The 14,767-nt window shown below is 35.6% G+C and overlaps 1 protein-coding gene across 1 annotated transcript in view; it reads right to left on the bottom strand.

Moving 5' to 3' along the window:
• Window positions 1–14,767, bottom strand: part of MED17 (mediator complex subunit 17) — a 42,658-nt gene that overhangs the window by 9,597 nt on the left and 18,294 nt on the right. The window contains exons 6-9 of the mRNA XM_074216471.1: window positions 10,185–10,337; window positions 6,476–6,603; window positions 5,850–6,034; window positions 1,756–1,893 (exon numbers count right to left, since the gene is read on the bottom strand). Of these exons, the coding sequence (XP_074072572.1) occupies window positions 1,756–1,893; window positions 5,850–6,034; window positions 6,476–6,603; window positions 10,185–10,337 (604 nt within the window). The remainder of the gene's footprint in view (window positions 1–1,755; window positions 1,894–5,849; window positions 6,035–6,475; window positions 6,604–10,184; window positions 10,338–14,767) is intronic.

Here is a 14,767-nt window from a genome sequence, read left to right as displayed (position 1 = left end):
AAGAAAACAAAAGAAAAGAAAAGAAAAGAAAAGAAAAGAAAAGAAAAGAAAAGAAAAGAAAAAAGGAGTTCAAGTTTGGATTTGTTTTTAGACTAAGATGTCTGCAAGACATTTCATTTGAGATATTCAACAAGCAAATGAACACATGGGACTGGAGATCAGCTGAGAGGTTAGATCTGAATAAGCAGTTCTAAGAATCATCTGACTGAAATACCTGAGGAGTTGATGAGATCACCAAGCAAAATAATATAGGAGAACAGAGCCCAAGACAGGATTTTGGGCCACCCATGATTAGTCTGTAAAAGAAACTAAGAAGTGGAAAGAAAGGTAGGTAAAACAAGGTTGATATCATTAAGCTTAGAGCAAAAAAAAAAAAAAAAATCCAGAAGATGCTGATCGAAAATGTCAAAGGCTACAGAGAGATCAAGAGGATAAGGTTTGCAAAAGACCATTAGATTTTGGAATTAGGAAATCAAAGAGAAGTATCAATTAAATGAGGACTGAAGCCAGACTGCAGAGTTAATAGAGTGAGGAAAAAGGTTAAAGTAATTAGTCTCATGAAGCAGCTAGGTAATTCAGTGAATAGTGTATTAGTCCTGGAGTCAGGAGGACCTGAGTTCAAATACAGCCTCAGACACTTGATACTTACTAGTTCTGTGATCTTGGACAAGTTATTTATAATCCCATTGCCCCACAAAACCAAAATTAAAAAAATTAAAAAACAAAAGTAATTAAGTCTAGGGTCACAAAGACAAAAATGCGTCAGTTGGGGAGAACTTGAATCCTAAATCTTCCTAGCTCTAAGGACAGTTCTGAATCCAATATAATGCACGTATTCAATCTCTGAAAAAATGAAGAAAAAATAAAATCCATGTTGGAGCTATATGTAGTTTAATATACTGCTGTTGAAATCTGTGATTTGCTACAACTGTTTTGGAAAAGAATTTGGAATTCTATGTGAAAAGTCTAAAGTCACTAAATTATTCTTGTCCACTGACCCAAAAAATAGCCCTGCAGGTTATATACCTATAGAGGGTTACATATCAAAAGAAAGGTTCCATATAAATAAAACTGTCCATTTTAACACTTTTTGTAGCAGCAAAAATTGCAACAAAAAAAAAAAAAGGAGGGTCCCTAAGTGATTGGGGAAATTGTGATGTGAATGTAATGGAAGACTACTGCATCACAAGAAATAACTACTATAAAGAATCCAAAACTTGTCTAAATGTATAAAAAATAAGGAGGAAAAATACACACAGCAACTCTAATAATTAAATGTAGTGGAACTTAAAAAGCAGCTAATTTCAGATCAAATGCAAACCAAATGACTCCAGAGGCAAGAAAGTAAAGCACATTTCCTTTCCATTGGTAGAATGGTAGGGTGTCAAATGACAACCTACAATTGTGCCTGGTCACTACATAGTTTGGTTTTGTTTAACTGTTTTACTTTGTTATAAAGCAAGATTCAATGTTCACAGGAGAGAGAGAACTGAAGGGAGAATGATTATGATGGGGAAAAAAGCACTTAAAAAGCATCAATATATATACTTATTTGGACCAGCCCATCTTGCTTTCAGTTCTTGCAAATACTTTAACCTTTATCACAAATAACTTTAGCAATACTAAGTATTAATTTGCCAAAAGACAAACCATTTCAATAGATAAAAAAACCAAAATCATTGTACCCACTCACCAAAAAATATCAATATATAAAATAATTTAACAAATTAATGTAGATTATCATAAGATACTTACTTGCATATCTGTTCATAGCCTTGAGATGTTATTAAAACTTTCACACTGGATTCATAAACATCATTTATGTTTGACCAATGAGCTTGTATCTGAGGATCCTCAATACGACTTGCTAGGGTATCAATAGTCTGAGCAGTTCTTTTAAAGAAAAAATTTAAAAATTTTTAAATTTATATCTAAAGAATGGTTTTAAAGTAATGATAATCATAACATAGACATGTTCAGAGCAAAGCAAGATGCAATTTTGAGGAAATTTTCCTTCACTGTAATGGAATCATCACGTATTTCAAAGATATTTCTTAAACGATAAAAGGAACATTGTTATTCAATCTGCTCAAAATAAGTTAGACCAAGAGATTTTAAAAGCTTCAATTTTAGTCATTCATTCAATAACACAAGTTCCCACTTGAAGTAACATAGTGCGTTAGATATTAAGGAAATACAAAGAAAAATAAAAACTATCTCTTTCAATCAAAGAACTTAAGACTAAATAGTGGTGATAAGACATGAACACTGATAAATATAACATACAATAGAATTTAAGTACAAAATGCTATGTACTCAAATTAGTGAGTGATCACTGCAACTTGGTGGAAAGCAGGAAAAGGTTCATGGAGAAAGTGTCTGGATTTGAAAAGGGCCTTGAAAAGTAACTACGAGATGGAAAAAGAGATGGTTCAAGGTATAGGGAACAACTTGAACAAAGCTGAAGAGACTAGTCTTGCCAAGAGCACAGAATACATAAATGAGTACATAAGACAAGAGTGGCCAAGTAAATATGGACTAAATCAGGTAGAGCTTTGAAACCTAGACTCACTTGGTAGGTAACAGTATGCTATGGGAAAGTTTTGATGAGATGAATGACATTGAATATGCATTAAGCATATTAATCTAGCAATAATGTGCAAATTAGAAGTGCAAAAAAGACTGGATATGATAGAGACCTGTTAGAAGGCTATAACAATAAAGGGAGCAGGAAAGATTAGAAGCAAAACAGAAAGCTGGGAAATTTTCACAGCTGGGGTTCTGATAAAGGTCTCATTTCTAAAATATACAGAGAATTGAATCAAATTTATAATTTATCATTCCCCAATTGATAAATGGTCAAACAATATGAAGAAGTAATTTTTAAATGAAGAAATTAAAGTTATACATAATTATATGAAAAAATCCTCCAAATCATTATTGACTAGAGAAATGAAAAATTAAAACAACTATGAGGCACTACCTCATAGGTATCAGATTGACTACAATGACAAAAAGGGAAAACGATCAGTATTGGAGAGGTTGTGGGAGGACTGGAACATTAATGCATTGTTGGTAGAGTTGTGAACTAAACCAAACTTCTGGAGAGCAATATGAAAGCCCAAAGAGCAATAAAACACATCATACCCTTTGACTGAGCAATACCAATACTAGCCCTATGTCCAGAAGAATTCATAAAAAAGGGAAAAGTCCCACAAGTTCCAAAATATTCATAGCAGCTCTTTTTGTAGTGGCAAAGAACTGGAAATTGAGGGAATGCCCATCATTTGGGGAATGGTTAAACAAGTTATGGTACATGAATACTATGGAATACCATTGTTCTATAGGAAACCATGAATAGAAAATAGAGAAGCTTGGAAACAATTACACACTGATGTTGAGTGAAGAGAGCCCAAGAGAACATTTGTACACATTAACAACCACATTGAGAATTAATCAGCCGGGATAGATACAGCTCCTCTCAGCAGTTCAGAGAGCTAGGCCAACCCTGGGAGACCTATTATGGACAATGTTATCTATAACCAGACTGAAAACAAAACAAAAAAAACAAAAAAAAAAAATCATAGAATCTGAATGAACACTATGTTCACCTTTTTAAAAATTTTTCTTATGTTTTCCTTCATATTCCATGTTTTTTCCCTTTTCTCTTAGTCCTAAGACCTCATACACAAAAATGACTAATATGTATAAACATGCTAAACACAAATGTACATGTACAAAGTTCACAAGACTACTCATTGCTGAGGGGTAGGGGAGAGGAAGGGTGGAAGAAAAGTGTATAACTTATAAATATACAAGTGGATGAATGTTGAAAAACTTTCACATCATGTAACTGGAAAAATAAAATAAAATATCAATAATGAATAAATAAATAAATAAATGGGGCAGGAGGTGCTAAAGATCTAAACTAGTATGGTGGAAGTCAGACTAGTTAGAAGGTAATAATAGATCAAAAGATGAATGAATTGAAAGAAAGAAGTTAAAGATAACTAAGAAGAGATTAGGAATACTGATTAGAACAAAATAGTACCACTGAGACAATGGGGAATCAGGAAAAGAAATGGATTTAGTGGGAGATGATTAACTTAATTTTAGATATGCCTTTGATGCTCCAAGATATGGCTAGAAAAGGACCTAGAAAAACAACCACTAAGCTATCTAAAAACATTAATCAAAACATAAAGACCCTATATTTATGATTTGCCTGACCCCAGTTTGCATTTTACTGGAAGTAAAGGCAGAAATCAGAAAAGACAAGGGAAGAAACAGATTTGAGGACATAGGGACAGTATGGATATTGGGATTTGGAGATAAAGTTAAAGGTTATAAGGTCACGTGCTTACAATAATTCTACATTAGTATTGTATCCTTTACTTCTGTTCTTGACATTGTTTTCATATGTGAAAACCTTGCTTCCTTCAATACCCTTAATCTAAAACAAACTATCAGAATAGAGCCCTCTCCTTCCAAAGCACTATGTCCTTCAAAGAATTGAATAACAACCAGTAATTTAAATGAAGCAAAAGGATCCTTATTCCTAGCCTATTCATTTCCCAATCTACTCTGGTGTAACCAGGAATTAGCAAAGTTCTTCCAAATGGATTTATATTAATAAGTACATATGCCAAATGCTAAGAACTCCCCTAATGTGCCCTCTTCATTTTTTTGCCAGGCCAGATGCAGAACTTAAATTCAATAAGTGAGTCCATATTATGTAAAAGGCACAATGGAGATGAAGAAGAAAATATCTTTTTCCCCTCACAAGGGGCTTAGGTCCTATTAAAAGGAAACAACAGTACAAAGTCAAGTAAATATAAAGTACAATCAAAGTAACTTCAGGGAAGAATGGGAAGCTAACAATCAGGGAGTTCAAGAACAGCATTCGAACTGGACCTAGAAGGGAGCAGGAGTACCTGAAATTTCAGGAAATAGCAATGAGAAAGGGCATTCTGAGCACAGCAGACATCCTGTTGCCAGGCCAATGTGCTACTTTGGACAAAAAGGACAATAAAAATGATGGACATTATCAGCAAAGGAAATGAAAGCAAAACAGTAAACAAACACTACTTCCCTTATGCAAATCCACAGCACACCCATGCATAAAACCTCTGGAAGAACAGAGATTGGTCTATCTCATGAAAGATATAATAGAAATTATAGAATTAAAAAGAAAGGCAACTAAGATAACTGAAAAGTATGGGTCTACTATGAAATGAACTAAAATTAGAGTTCTTAAGTCTGAAAAGATGAAGGTTGAGGGGAAAAAAAAAAGAGAAAACCTTTGAAAATCAAACAAGATAAATTTACGACTGATAAAAGGAAGTACTAACAACTGGTTCAGTGTGAATAGGCAATCAGTTTACAGCATTTACTTCCCCCATAAGATGGAAAAGGCTGAAAGTATCGACAGATACAAAACAGACTTAAATGAGTTCAAGAATAATAGTTCCCCAGTGACTATGGCTACATTTCAAATCTACTGGAGTCAACAGTGGGAAGGACAACTATGCCTTCCCATATGTCTCTAACTGTCATGGTCAGAAGCAGAATACTTGGGGCATGGACTACAGAAGCAACTCCTATGGAACATTGCCTTGATTTTAAAACTAGTTTGCAAAACAAGAACTAAAATAAGAACAGTGTATCAATGTGAACCATGCAGGGAAGCTTACTTCCTCTACCTGAGATATTAAGTATACTGAAAAATGAAATTATGTGAAGTAACTGGCAAAGGAAAAAAATAGGAGCTGATAAATTATGTCTAATCTATAAATGTGCTATACTCCCACAGAAAAGCACGATTATCACAACTTGAAAGAAAAAAGTACCTGCCCCTGAGAAAAATATGCTTTGCTTGCTTAATGATTTTCTCCAGGAGTCCTTCACTCGATTGTAAAGAGTTGATTTCATTCTTATCAAAAGCTTGAGGTCCTGACAATCTCATTCTCTTGTGCCCAAAAGGTGCACTAGCTGGATGTGGCATCATTGTAGAACTCAAGGTCTGCTTATGAAACTGAAACAATAAAATAAATTCAAATATTAAGTCATTTAATGTGCACTCAATTCAGCCCATGACTAAAAGTTGGTAATATACACATTATTACTCCCTATGAAAATTATAATTCTTTGAAGTAATTGGTACAAGTATGTTCAATTCCATTCATAGATAATACATGTACCCTCAATTTCATTTTTACAAATAAAGAAACTAAATTCAGAGGCATTAAATGATTTGTCCAATCACAAACCTAGTAAAGAGCAAAGCCAGAACTTGAACCCAGTTTCCCTGATTATATATTACCCTATCTAAACTGATAACGAAATGAATTGATCAAAATAAGGAAAGGTATGGCAAAAAGGAAAGAAGTTCATACTAGTATTTGAATAGACATAAGTAATATGTAGTAATACATGCATATATATATAGATATATATATAGATATATATTCCTTACCTCTCTAATCAACTGATGCAAATTATGCTCCAAAACATAAAGATGGTCCTCTGTACTTTGCTTTTCAGAAGATTTTTGGGATTTCTTATCATTTGAGGAGTGGCACAAGGAAATAGATAACTGCAAGTCTATTTACAAAGAAGCAGTGTTATACATTCACAATCTTTTCATTCAATCAGTTCATAACCAAAAATAATGCAAATTTTTTTGGAAAGTTTCATTGCTACAATTAGAAATAACTTTTATACATAATATTGAATTCACAATCTATTTTTAATGGCTTCTCTGGCAACACAGCTATGAATATTTTGAACACTGAAAAAGGTAGTCAGAAATATAACTTCAATAGATATTAATATAAAAATTAAGTACAAGCTATTCCTACTACCACTGATCCAAGAGGTCTGTTTAACATAAACCAGAAGTATAAAAGGCAGGTACTCCTATGGTAATAACGAGATATTTTAAATCCTAAATTCATTATATGAACATTTAAACAGAAAAGAATTAAAAGATCTGATTCAGCATTATTTCTGTCTTTTTGAAATTTGTAAGGGCAATGTAAGTAATCTCTGGTCTCACTTTTTATAAGTTATATTTTTGCCTTTCCCCATTAGGATAGGAATACAATATTTTATTTCTAATGATACAGAAACCCTTGTGATTAATTTTCAACAAGACATTTTTCTCTTCAAAAATACAGCCAACACAATATAGCAACAGCTCATGCTATCTTATTCTCACTTTTCTTTTTCTTTTTTTCTTTTAAAGATTTTATTTATTTTGAGTTTTACAATTTTTCCCCCTAATCTTACTTCCCTACCCCTACCCCCCACAGAAGGCAATTTACCAGTCTTTACATTGTTTCCATGGTATACATTAATCCAAGTGATGAGAGAGAAATCATATCCTTAAGGAAGAGACATAAAGTATAAGAGATAACAAGACCAGACAATAAGATATCAGTTTTTTTCCTAAATTAAAGGGCATAGTCTTGGTCTTTGTTCAAACTCCACAGTTCTTTCTCTGGATACAGATGGCATTCTCCATTGCAGACAGCCCCAAATTGTCCCTGATTGTTGCACTGATGGAATGAGTGAGTCCATCAAGGTTGATCATTGCCCCCATGTTACTATTTAGGGTGTACAGTATTTTTCTGGTTCTGCTCAGAACGCTCAGATCAGCTCATGCAAATCCCTTCAGGCTTCCCTGAATTCCCACCCCTCCTGGTTTCTAATAGAATAGTTCCATGACATACCAGTTTTCTAAGCCATTCCCCAATTCAAGGACATTTACTTGATTTCCAATTCTTTGCCACCACAAATACGGATGCTATGAATATTTTTGTCCAAGTGATGTTTTTACCCTTTTTCATCATCTTTTCAGGATATAGACCACCCAGTGGTGGTATTGCTGGATCAAAGGGTATGCACATTTTTGTTGGTCTTTGGGCATAGTTTCAAATTTCTATTCAGAAAGGTTGGATGAGTTCACAGCTCCACGGACAGTGTAATAGTGTCCTGGATTTCCCACAACCCTTCCAACAAATGATCATTATCCTTTTTGGTCATATTGGCCAGTCTGAGAGGTGTGAGGTGGTACCTCAGAGAAGCTTTAATTTGCTTATCTCTAATAAGTAATGATTTAGAGCAATTTTTCATATGACTATGGATTGCTTTGATCTCCTCATCTATAAATTGCCTTTGCATATCCTTTGCCATTTGTCAATTGGGGAATGGCTTTTTTTTTTTAATTTGACTCAGTTCTCTGTATATTTTAGAAATGAGTCCTTTGTCAGAAACAGTTGTAAAGATTGTTTCCCAGTTTACTATATTTCTTTTGATCTTGGTTACAGTGGTTTTCTCTGTGCAAAAGCTTTTTAATTTAATGTAATCGAAATCATCAGGGTGGCTAGGTGGCGCAGTGGATAGAGCTCTGGCCTTGAAGTCAGGAGTACCTGAGTTCAAATCTGGCCTCAGACACTTAATAATTACCTATCTGTGTGGCCTTGAGCAAGCCACTTACCCCATTGCCTTGCAAAAAAAAAAATCATCTAGTTTGTTTTTAAGTGATGTCCTCCATCTCTTCCTTAGTCATAAACTGATTCCCTTTCCATAGATTTGACAGGAAAACTAGTCCTTGATCTTCTAGTTTGCTTATAGTATTGTTTTTTATATCCAAATCCTGTATCCATTTGGATCTTATCTTGGCATAGGGTGTGAGGTATTAGTCTTATCTAAGTTTCTTCCACACTAACTTCCAATTTTCCCAGCAGTTTTTATCCCAATAGCTGGACTCTTTGGGTTTATCAAACAGCAGATTACTATAATCATTTCCTGCTATTGTACCTAGTTTATTTCCCTGGTCCACCACTCTATTTCTCAGACAATACAAGATAGTTTCAATGACAAGACAGTTTTAATGACTGATGCTTTATAATATAATTTTAGATCAGGTAGGGCTAAGCCACTTCCTTTTGTACTTTTTTTCATTAAATCCCTGGAAATTATTGACTTTTTATTTCTCTATATGAATTTACTTACAACTTTTTCTAACTCATTAGCTTTTTTTTTTTTGCAAGGCAAATAGGGTTAAGTGGCTTGCCCAAGGCCACACAGCTAGGTAATTATTAAATATCTAAGACCAGATTTGAACCCAGGTACTCCTGACTCCAGGGCCGGTGCTTTATCCACTAGGCCACCTAGCCGCCCCTTTTTTCTAACTCATTAAAGTAATTTTTTGGAATTTTGATTGACAGGGCACTAAACAGGTCATTTAGTTTTGGTAGAACTGTCATTTTTATTATATTAGCTCGACCTACCCATGAGCAGTTAATCTTTGCCCAGTTATTTAAATCTGATTTCATTTGTGTGAGAAGTTTTATATAATTGCTTTCAAAAAGTTTCCGAGTCTGCCTTGGCAAATAGACTCCTAGGTATATTTATATTTCTAACATGACATTTAAGCTTTAAAATATACATGTTTTAACTCATTTGACCTTCACATTATGCTTGTGAAGAAGTAGATGCTATTATAATCCACATTTTACAGATGAGAAAACTGAGGTTGAGAAGCTTTCTTAATTTCCTGGGTTCAAACAACAGTGTCAGAGGCATAATTTGAACTCATCTTCCTGAATCCAAATCCAGTCCTCTCTCTACACTGTGCCATGTAGACACAGCTAAAATTTCCATAAATGAGACCTAAAATTATTTAAAATTGGATAAATTTATTACCATACAAAAACTTTTTCATCACTAAAATACTATCTATTTAAGTGCTAGTTATTACTGCGGTGATGATAATGATGATACTAATATAATTTCTGAATCTAAGAAAATTATATGCTTCAGGGTTGAATGTACAATATTTTAATTTTGAAAATTAATATTCCATGTTTACTATCTCTTAAGCTGAATATTTACTTACCCAGGAAATGTCAATTTTTGACCATATTATAAGGTTCACTGAATTTTCATGTACATTGCAGCAGATAAGGAGCAAATGATCTCCAGTGCAAGTTAAATCTGAATAAGGGAGTTAGTTTCATTACATACACACAGACACACAGACACACAGACACACAGACACACACTTCTGCCCTTAAACTCCCATCTCAAAAACTACTATTCTCTATAAAGGCACCTATTGTGCTTCCAGTCACGTAAGACCTAAAGATAAATATAAAAAAGACTGGCTGGGAACTTACTTGGAAAAGGTTGAGAGATAATCTGGTTCTTCACAACAATATGAGGAATCTGAGATTTAATCTGAACAGCTTCCCTGGACAATTGTGCAAAGATTTCTTTACAGAGGAGAACATTTTGTGCAGCTTCAAGTTTGGTCTGCCAGTGTGGAGAACCTGAAAAATAGGAACTATATGTATATAAATATATTTTCTACCTAAACACAGTTGCATTAATTTGTGTCACTTTATAAAAATGTTAAATAATTTAAAATATCTCCTTTATTACTGAAAATTTCTTTCAACTAAAAAAAAGCAAAATTTTACAGTCTTAAATTTCTAAGTAAATTATTTATCTGGGAGGCTGGAGCTAAGACGGCAACAAGAAAAGATCCTCTCTTAGGCGCTCTCTCATAAAATTTATAAACTAAGGACTCTAACTAAATTTTCGAGAGACAGAACCCACAGAGGGACCCAGTGAGACAGTTCTCCTACTCAAGGTAACCTGGAAAAGAGCAGAAAGGCTCTGCTCCCTGGGGTCGGAGGGGCGGCCCGCCAGAGGGGTGGCTCGCCAGAGCAAAAGAACTTCAGCCTCCCAGAGGGCAGCCCCAGGGCGCTGGGAGCCTGTGGCTCACAGCAGTGGGGGAGTTTCCTGACCTATGTCCCGGGAATCACCAGGCACAATTTGGGGAAACAGCCAAGGACCTCTGCCAGAGTGAGCACGTGAAGCCCAGTCCTCAGGGCATACAGCGAGCAGAGCCAAGGCAGTCCAGATCCAGGAAACAGAAGCAGGCGGAGCCCATAAGCAGGAGCCCCCAGGGCATGAGCCCATTGAACCTAGGGAAGGGAGTAAAGAGGGACTGCCAAGCTCTGTCCTCTGCCCCTGGAACAGGACTCTGGGGTTCTGACCACATTCAGATCCTGATCAGAGTCTAGGCCCTCCCACAAAACAGCAGGGTCTCCCCCTACCTCAGCCCTGTGGCAGAGTGGGGCACTTATGGTCATTCACAGACCAAGAGGGAGGACAGAGCCTCACACATTGAGACCCTTGTGGGGGTGTCCCAAAAGCTCAGAAAGCACCCCAAAAACAGGCTTAGGCTGGGAAAATGAGCAAGCAGAGAAAAAAAGAGGAACACCATTGAGAAATATTTTGCATATGAGCCCAAGAAGGATCAAAATATTCAGTCTGAAGATGAGGAAGCACAAGCTCCTGCATCTAAAGACTCCAAGAAAAACAGAAATTGGGCTCAGGCCATGACAGAGCTCAAAAAAGACTTTGAAAATCAAATGAGGGAGTTGGAAGAAAAACTGGGAAAAGAAAGGAGAGAGATGCAGGAAAAACATGAAAATGAAGTCAGCAGTTTAGTCAGGGAAATCCAAAAAATGCTAAAGAAAATAGCATGCTAAAAACCAGCTTAGGTCAAATGGATAAAACAGTTCAAAAAGTTATTGAGGAGAAGAATGCTTTAAAAAGCAGAATTGGCCAGATGGAAAAAGAGATAAGAAAGCTCTCTGAGGAAAACAAATCCTTCAGACAAAGAATAGAACTAAGGAAGATTGATGAATTTACGAGAAATCAGGACTCAATATTTCAAAACCAAAAGAATGAAAAATTAGAAGAAAATGTGAAACGTCTCATTGACAAAACAAGTGATATGGAAAACAGATTTAGAAAAGATAATTTAAAAATTATCAGAGTACCTGAAAGTCTTGATCAGGAAAAGAGCCTTGACATCACTTTCAAAGAATTCCTACAGGAAAATTGCTCTGATATCCTAGAAGCAGAGGGCAAAATAGAAATGGAGAGAATCCACCGATCCCCCCGAGAAAGAGATCCCAAAAAACCAAACCCCAGGAATATTATAGCCAAGTTCCAGAACTCCCAAGTCAAAAGGAAAATATTACAAGCAGCCAGAAGGACACAATTCAAATACCGTGGAGCTGCAATCAGGATCTCACAGGACTTAAAAGCAACTACATTAAAAGCTTGTAGGGCTTGGAATATAATATACTGGAAGGCAAAAGAGCTTAGAATGCAACCAAGAATCAACTACCCAGCAAAACTGAATGTCTTCTTCCAGAGAAAATGTGGACTTTCAATGAACCAGGGGAATTTCAAATGTTCCTGTTGAATGGTCAGAGCTGAACAGAAGGTTTGATCTTCAAATACAGGACTCAAGTGAAGCATAGAGATTGGAGGAGAAGGGGAAAATATGAGGGACTTAATGATGATGAACTGCATGTATTCCTGCATAGAAAAATGACACTGGTAATACTCATATGAACCTTCTCAATTAACAGAGCAGGTAGAAGGAGATTTTATAGATGAAGCACAGGAGAAAGCTGAATTTGAAGGTAAAGAATTTAATCTGGCTATAACAGCAGAATAATTAGGTCTCTAAGATGTTGATCAAGATTAATTTCTAAATGTCAATACTAATATATGCTGCTGCAAGTTATCAGCTATTAATATTTTGGGATACATGTACAGATAAAATTAACCCTTACTTTCCCAAGGGCTTGTTTCAAATCTTTGCAATTTGTAACATTTTTCTCCGTCATGATTTACCAAATCGCCACATTTGATTTATTTTCCCATTCTGTTAGACAAGAATTCTATTTTTTAGTTTCAATTATAATATAAACTTTATAGTCTGAGGTAACTGTTTAGAATTTTCTGGAAACCCTTGATAGTAAATGCTAGACTTTCTCAAACTAGATACTTGGCTGGAAGAGAGAATTCTATACCAATAAATCAATAAGTTTTTATTAAGCACTTAATTGACTTGTGCCAGGCAGTGTACTAAGTATTGAACAAAGACAAAAAGTCCTTACCCTCAAGAAAGTTAGGAATTCTAAGGGGCAGAAGTGAGGAGGAAGCTCCTCACAAGAGACAGTCTATGCTTGGAGTGTGGAATCAAGAGATGGAATCACTATTAAGAAACAGCAAGTAGGCCAGTTTAGCTGTAATTCAGAGTTCATAATGATAAGTACCATAACATAAAATAAGCCAAGTACAGTATACTGGACTAACTTAAGCAAACTTTTAAACACCATACAGAGGAGCTTACATTTTACCCTAGAGACAACAGGAAGCCAATGGAGCTTTTTGAGCAGGAAAATGGTGCAATTCAACGTATGCTGTGTAACATCACTATGGAAGCTATATGGAAAATGGATAACAGTAGAAAGACATTGGAAGCAGAGAGAGCAATTAGGAAGCTACTCTAGGGTGAAGAAGGTATGAATTAAGGGAGTGGCCATGTCAGTGGAGAGGAGAGGAGATCTAAGAGATGCAGTATATAGAATCAACAAAACTCAGCAGTGAACTTATAATGTGGGATGAGAAAAAGTTGTTTTGCCTTTTTCCTTGAATAAGACCAAAATGATATTACTGTGTTGGTCTTTTCAAGTTAAATAATTTACTATCAGTGCAGTAGTTGACCTTGATGCCATCAAAGGTATCTGACAACACTGATGAAAATAACATGGGAACATACACAGCTCTTTTCACTTCATTGGTGACTGGGAAAACATGAGAGCATTATCCATTATCCAGAATGTGTACAAGCATGCCATCATGAAATTAGTATACAATACAGACTAACTTTTCTAGGCAACCAAATTTCTCCATGTTCTTCCACAAACCCTCAAGATTGACAGTATCAAAGGCCTTGGTTGGATCAATAAATATTGTGTCCAGACCTCTGTTCTACTCCTGGCACTTTTCCTGGAGCTATAGGGCAGCAAACACCATGGTTTGTTCCTCAGCCCTTTCTAAAGCTACAGTGACTTTTTGTCTAAGGGATCTGCTGATTAAGGAAAACTCTGGCAAGAATCTTGCAGGCAAGATTCTCATTATTGTCACAGGAAAACCTATTTCTTTTTTTCTTTATATACAGGAAAATGAAGGCAACCTTGATATCCTGGGGATAATCTTGCAATAAAATCTGGAAGAATTCCATCAGTGGACCCCCTGTTGTGCAGATCTCTGATGGAATAAGAACCAGCAACAAGTGATTTGCCACACATTTGAGAAGCTTAATGTCATTCAAAACCTCTTCTTCAGTTGGAAGTTCAGCTAGAGAGGGACTGATTTCAACTTCACATATATGATCAATGAATTCAGCACTGGTTGATGATGGTCTGATAAAAACACTATGGAAATGGTCAACCAAATCTCTCCAAGATCATGTCCTTATCACCCATCAGCAGGCTTCATTAGCACTGAGTAGTTGAGATGTACCAATGATCAATGGCATTCAAGTAATCTTCAGGACTTCATAAAAACACTGCTTATTACTATCAGCATAAAACTGAATTTCATCTATCTTCTAACTGAGCCCAGAATCCTGCAACTCTCTCTAAGCTTTTCTTGCATTTTACTTTTAATGGAGTTAAACAATGCCTTTTTAAAGATGGTTGAACTCTCCTGCTAGTAAAACCTGCAGAATTCTCATTTTTCATTTAGTAGCTTCTAAATTTCTCCATCATTTTCATAAACACAATCTTGATGTTTGTGAGTTTTCTGGCTCAGATGAGTAAATGCAATGCTGTCACCAAATCTCTGAAAGCTGCCCACTCCTCTTCTGCTCTACTGTTATTAA

Source organism: Macrotis lagotis, chromosome 1 (genome assembly GCF_037893015.1).
Source record: "Macrotis lagotis isolate mMagLag1 chromosome 1, bilby.v1.9.chrom.fasta, whole genome shotgun sequence".
In the NCBI taxonomy this organism is placed as follows: domain Eukaryota; kingdom Metazoa; phylum Chordata; class Mammalia; order Peramelemorphia; family Peramelidae; genus Macrotis; species Macrotis lagotis.
The sequence above is the reverse complement of the archived record's forward strand: the minus strand, read 5'-3'. Positions and strand labels throughout refer to the sequence as shown.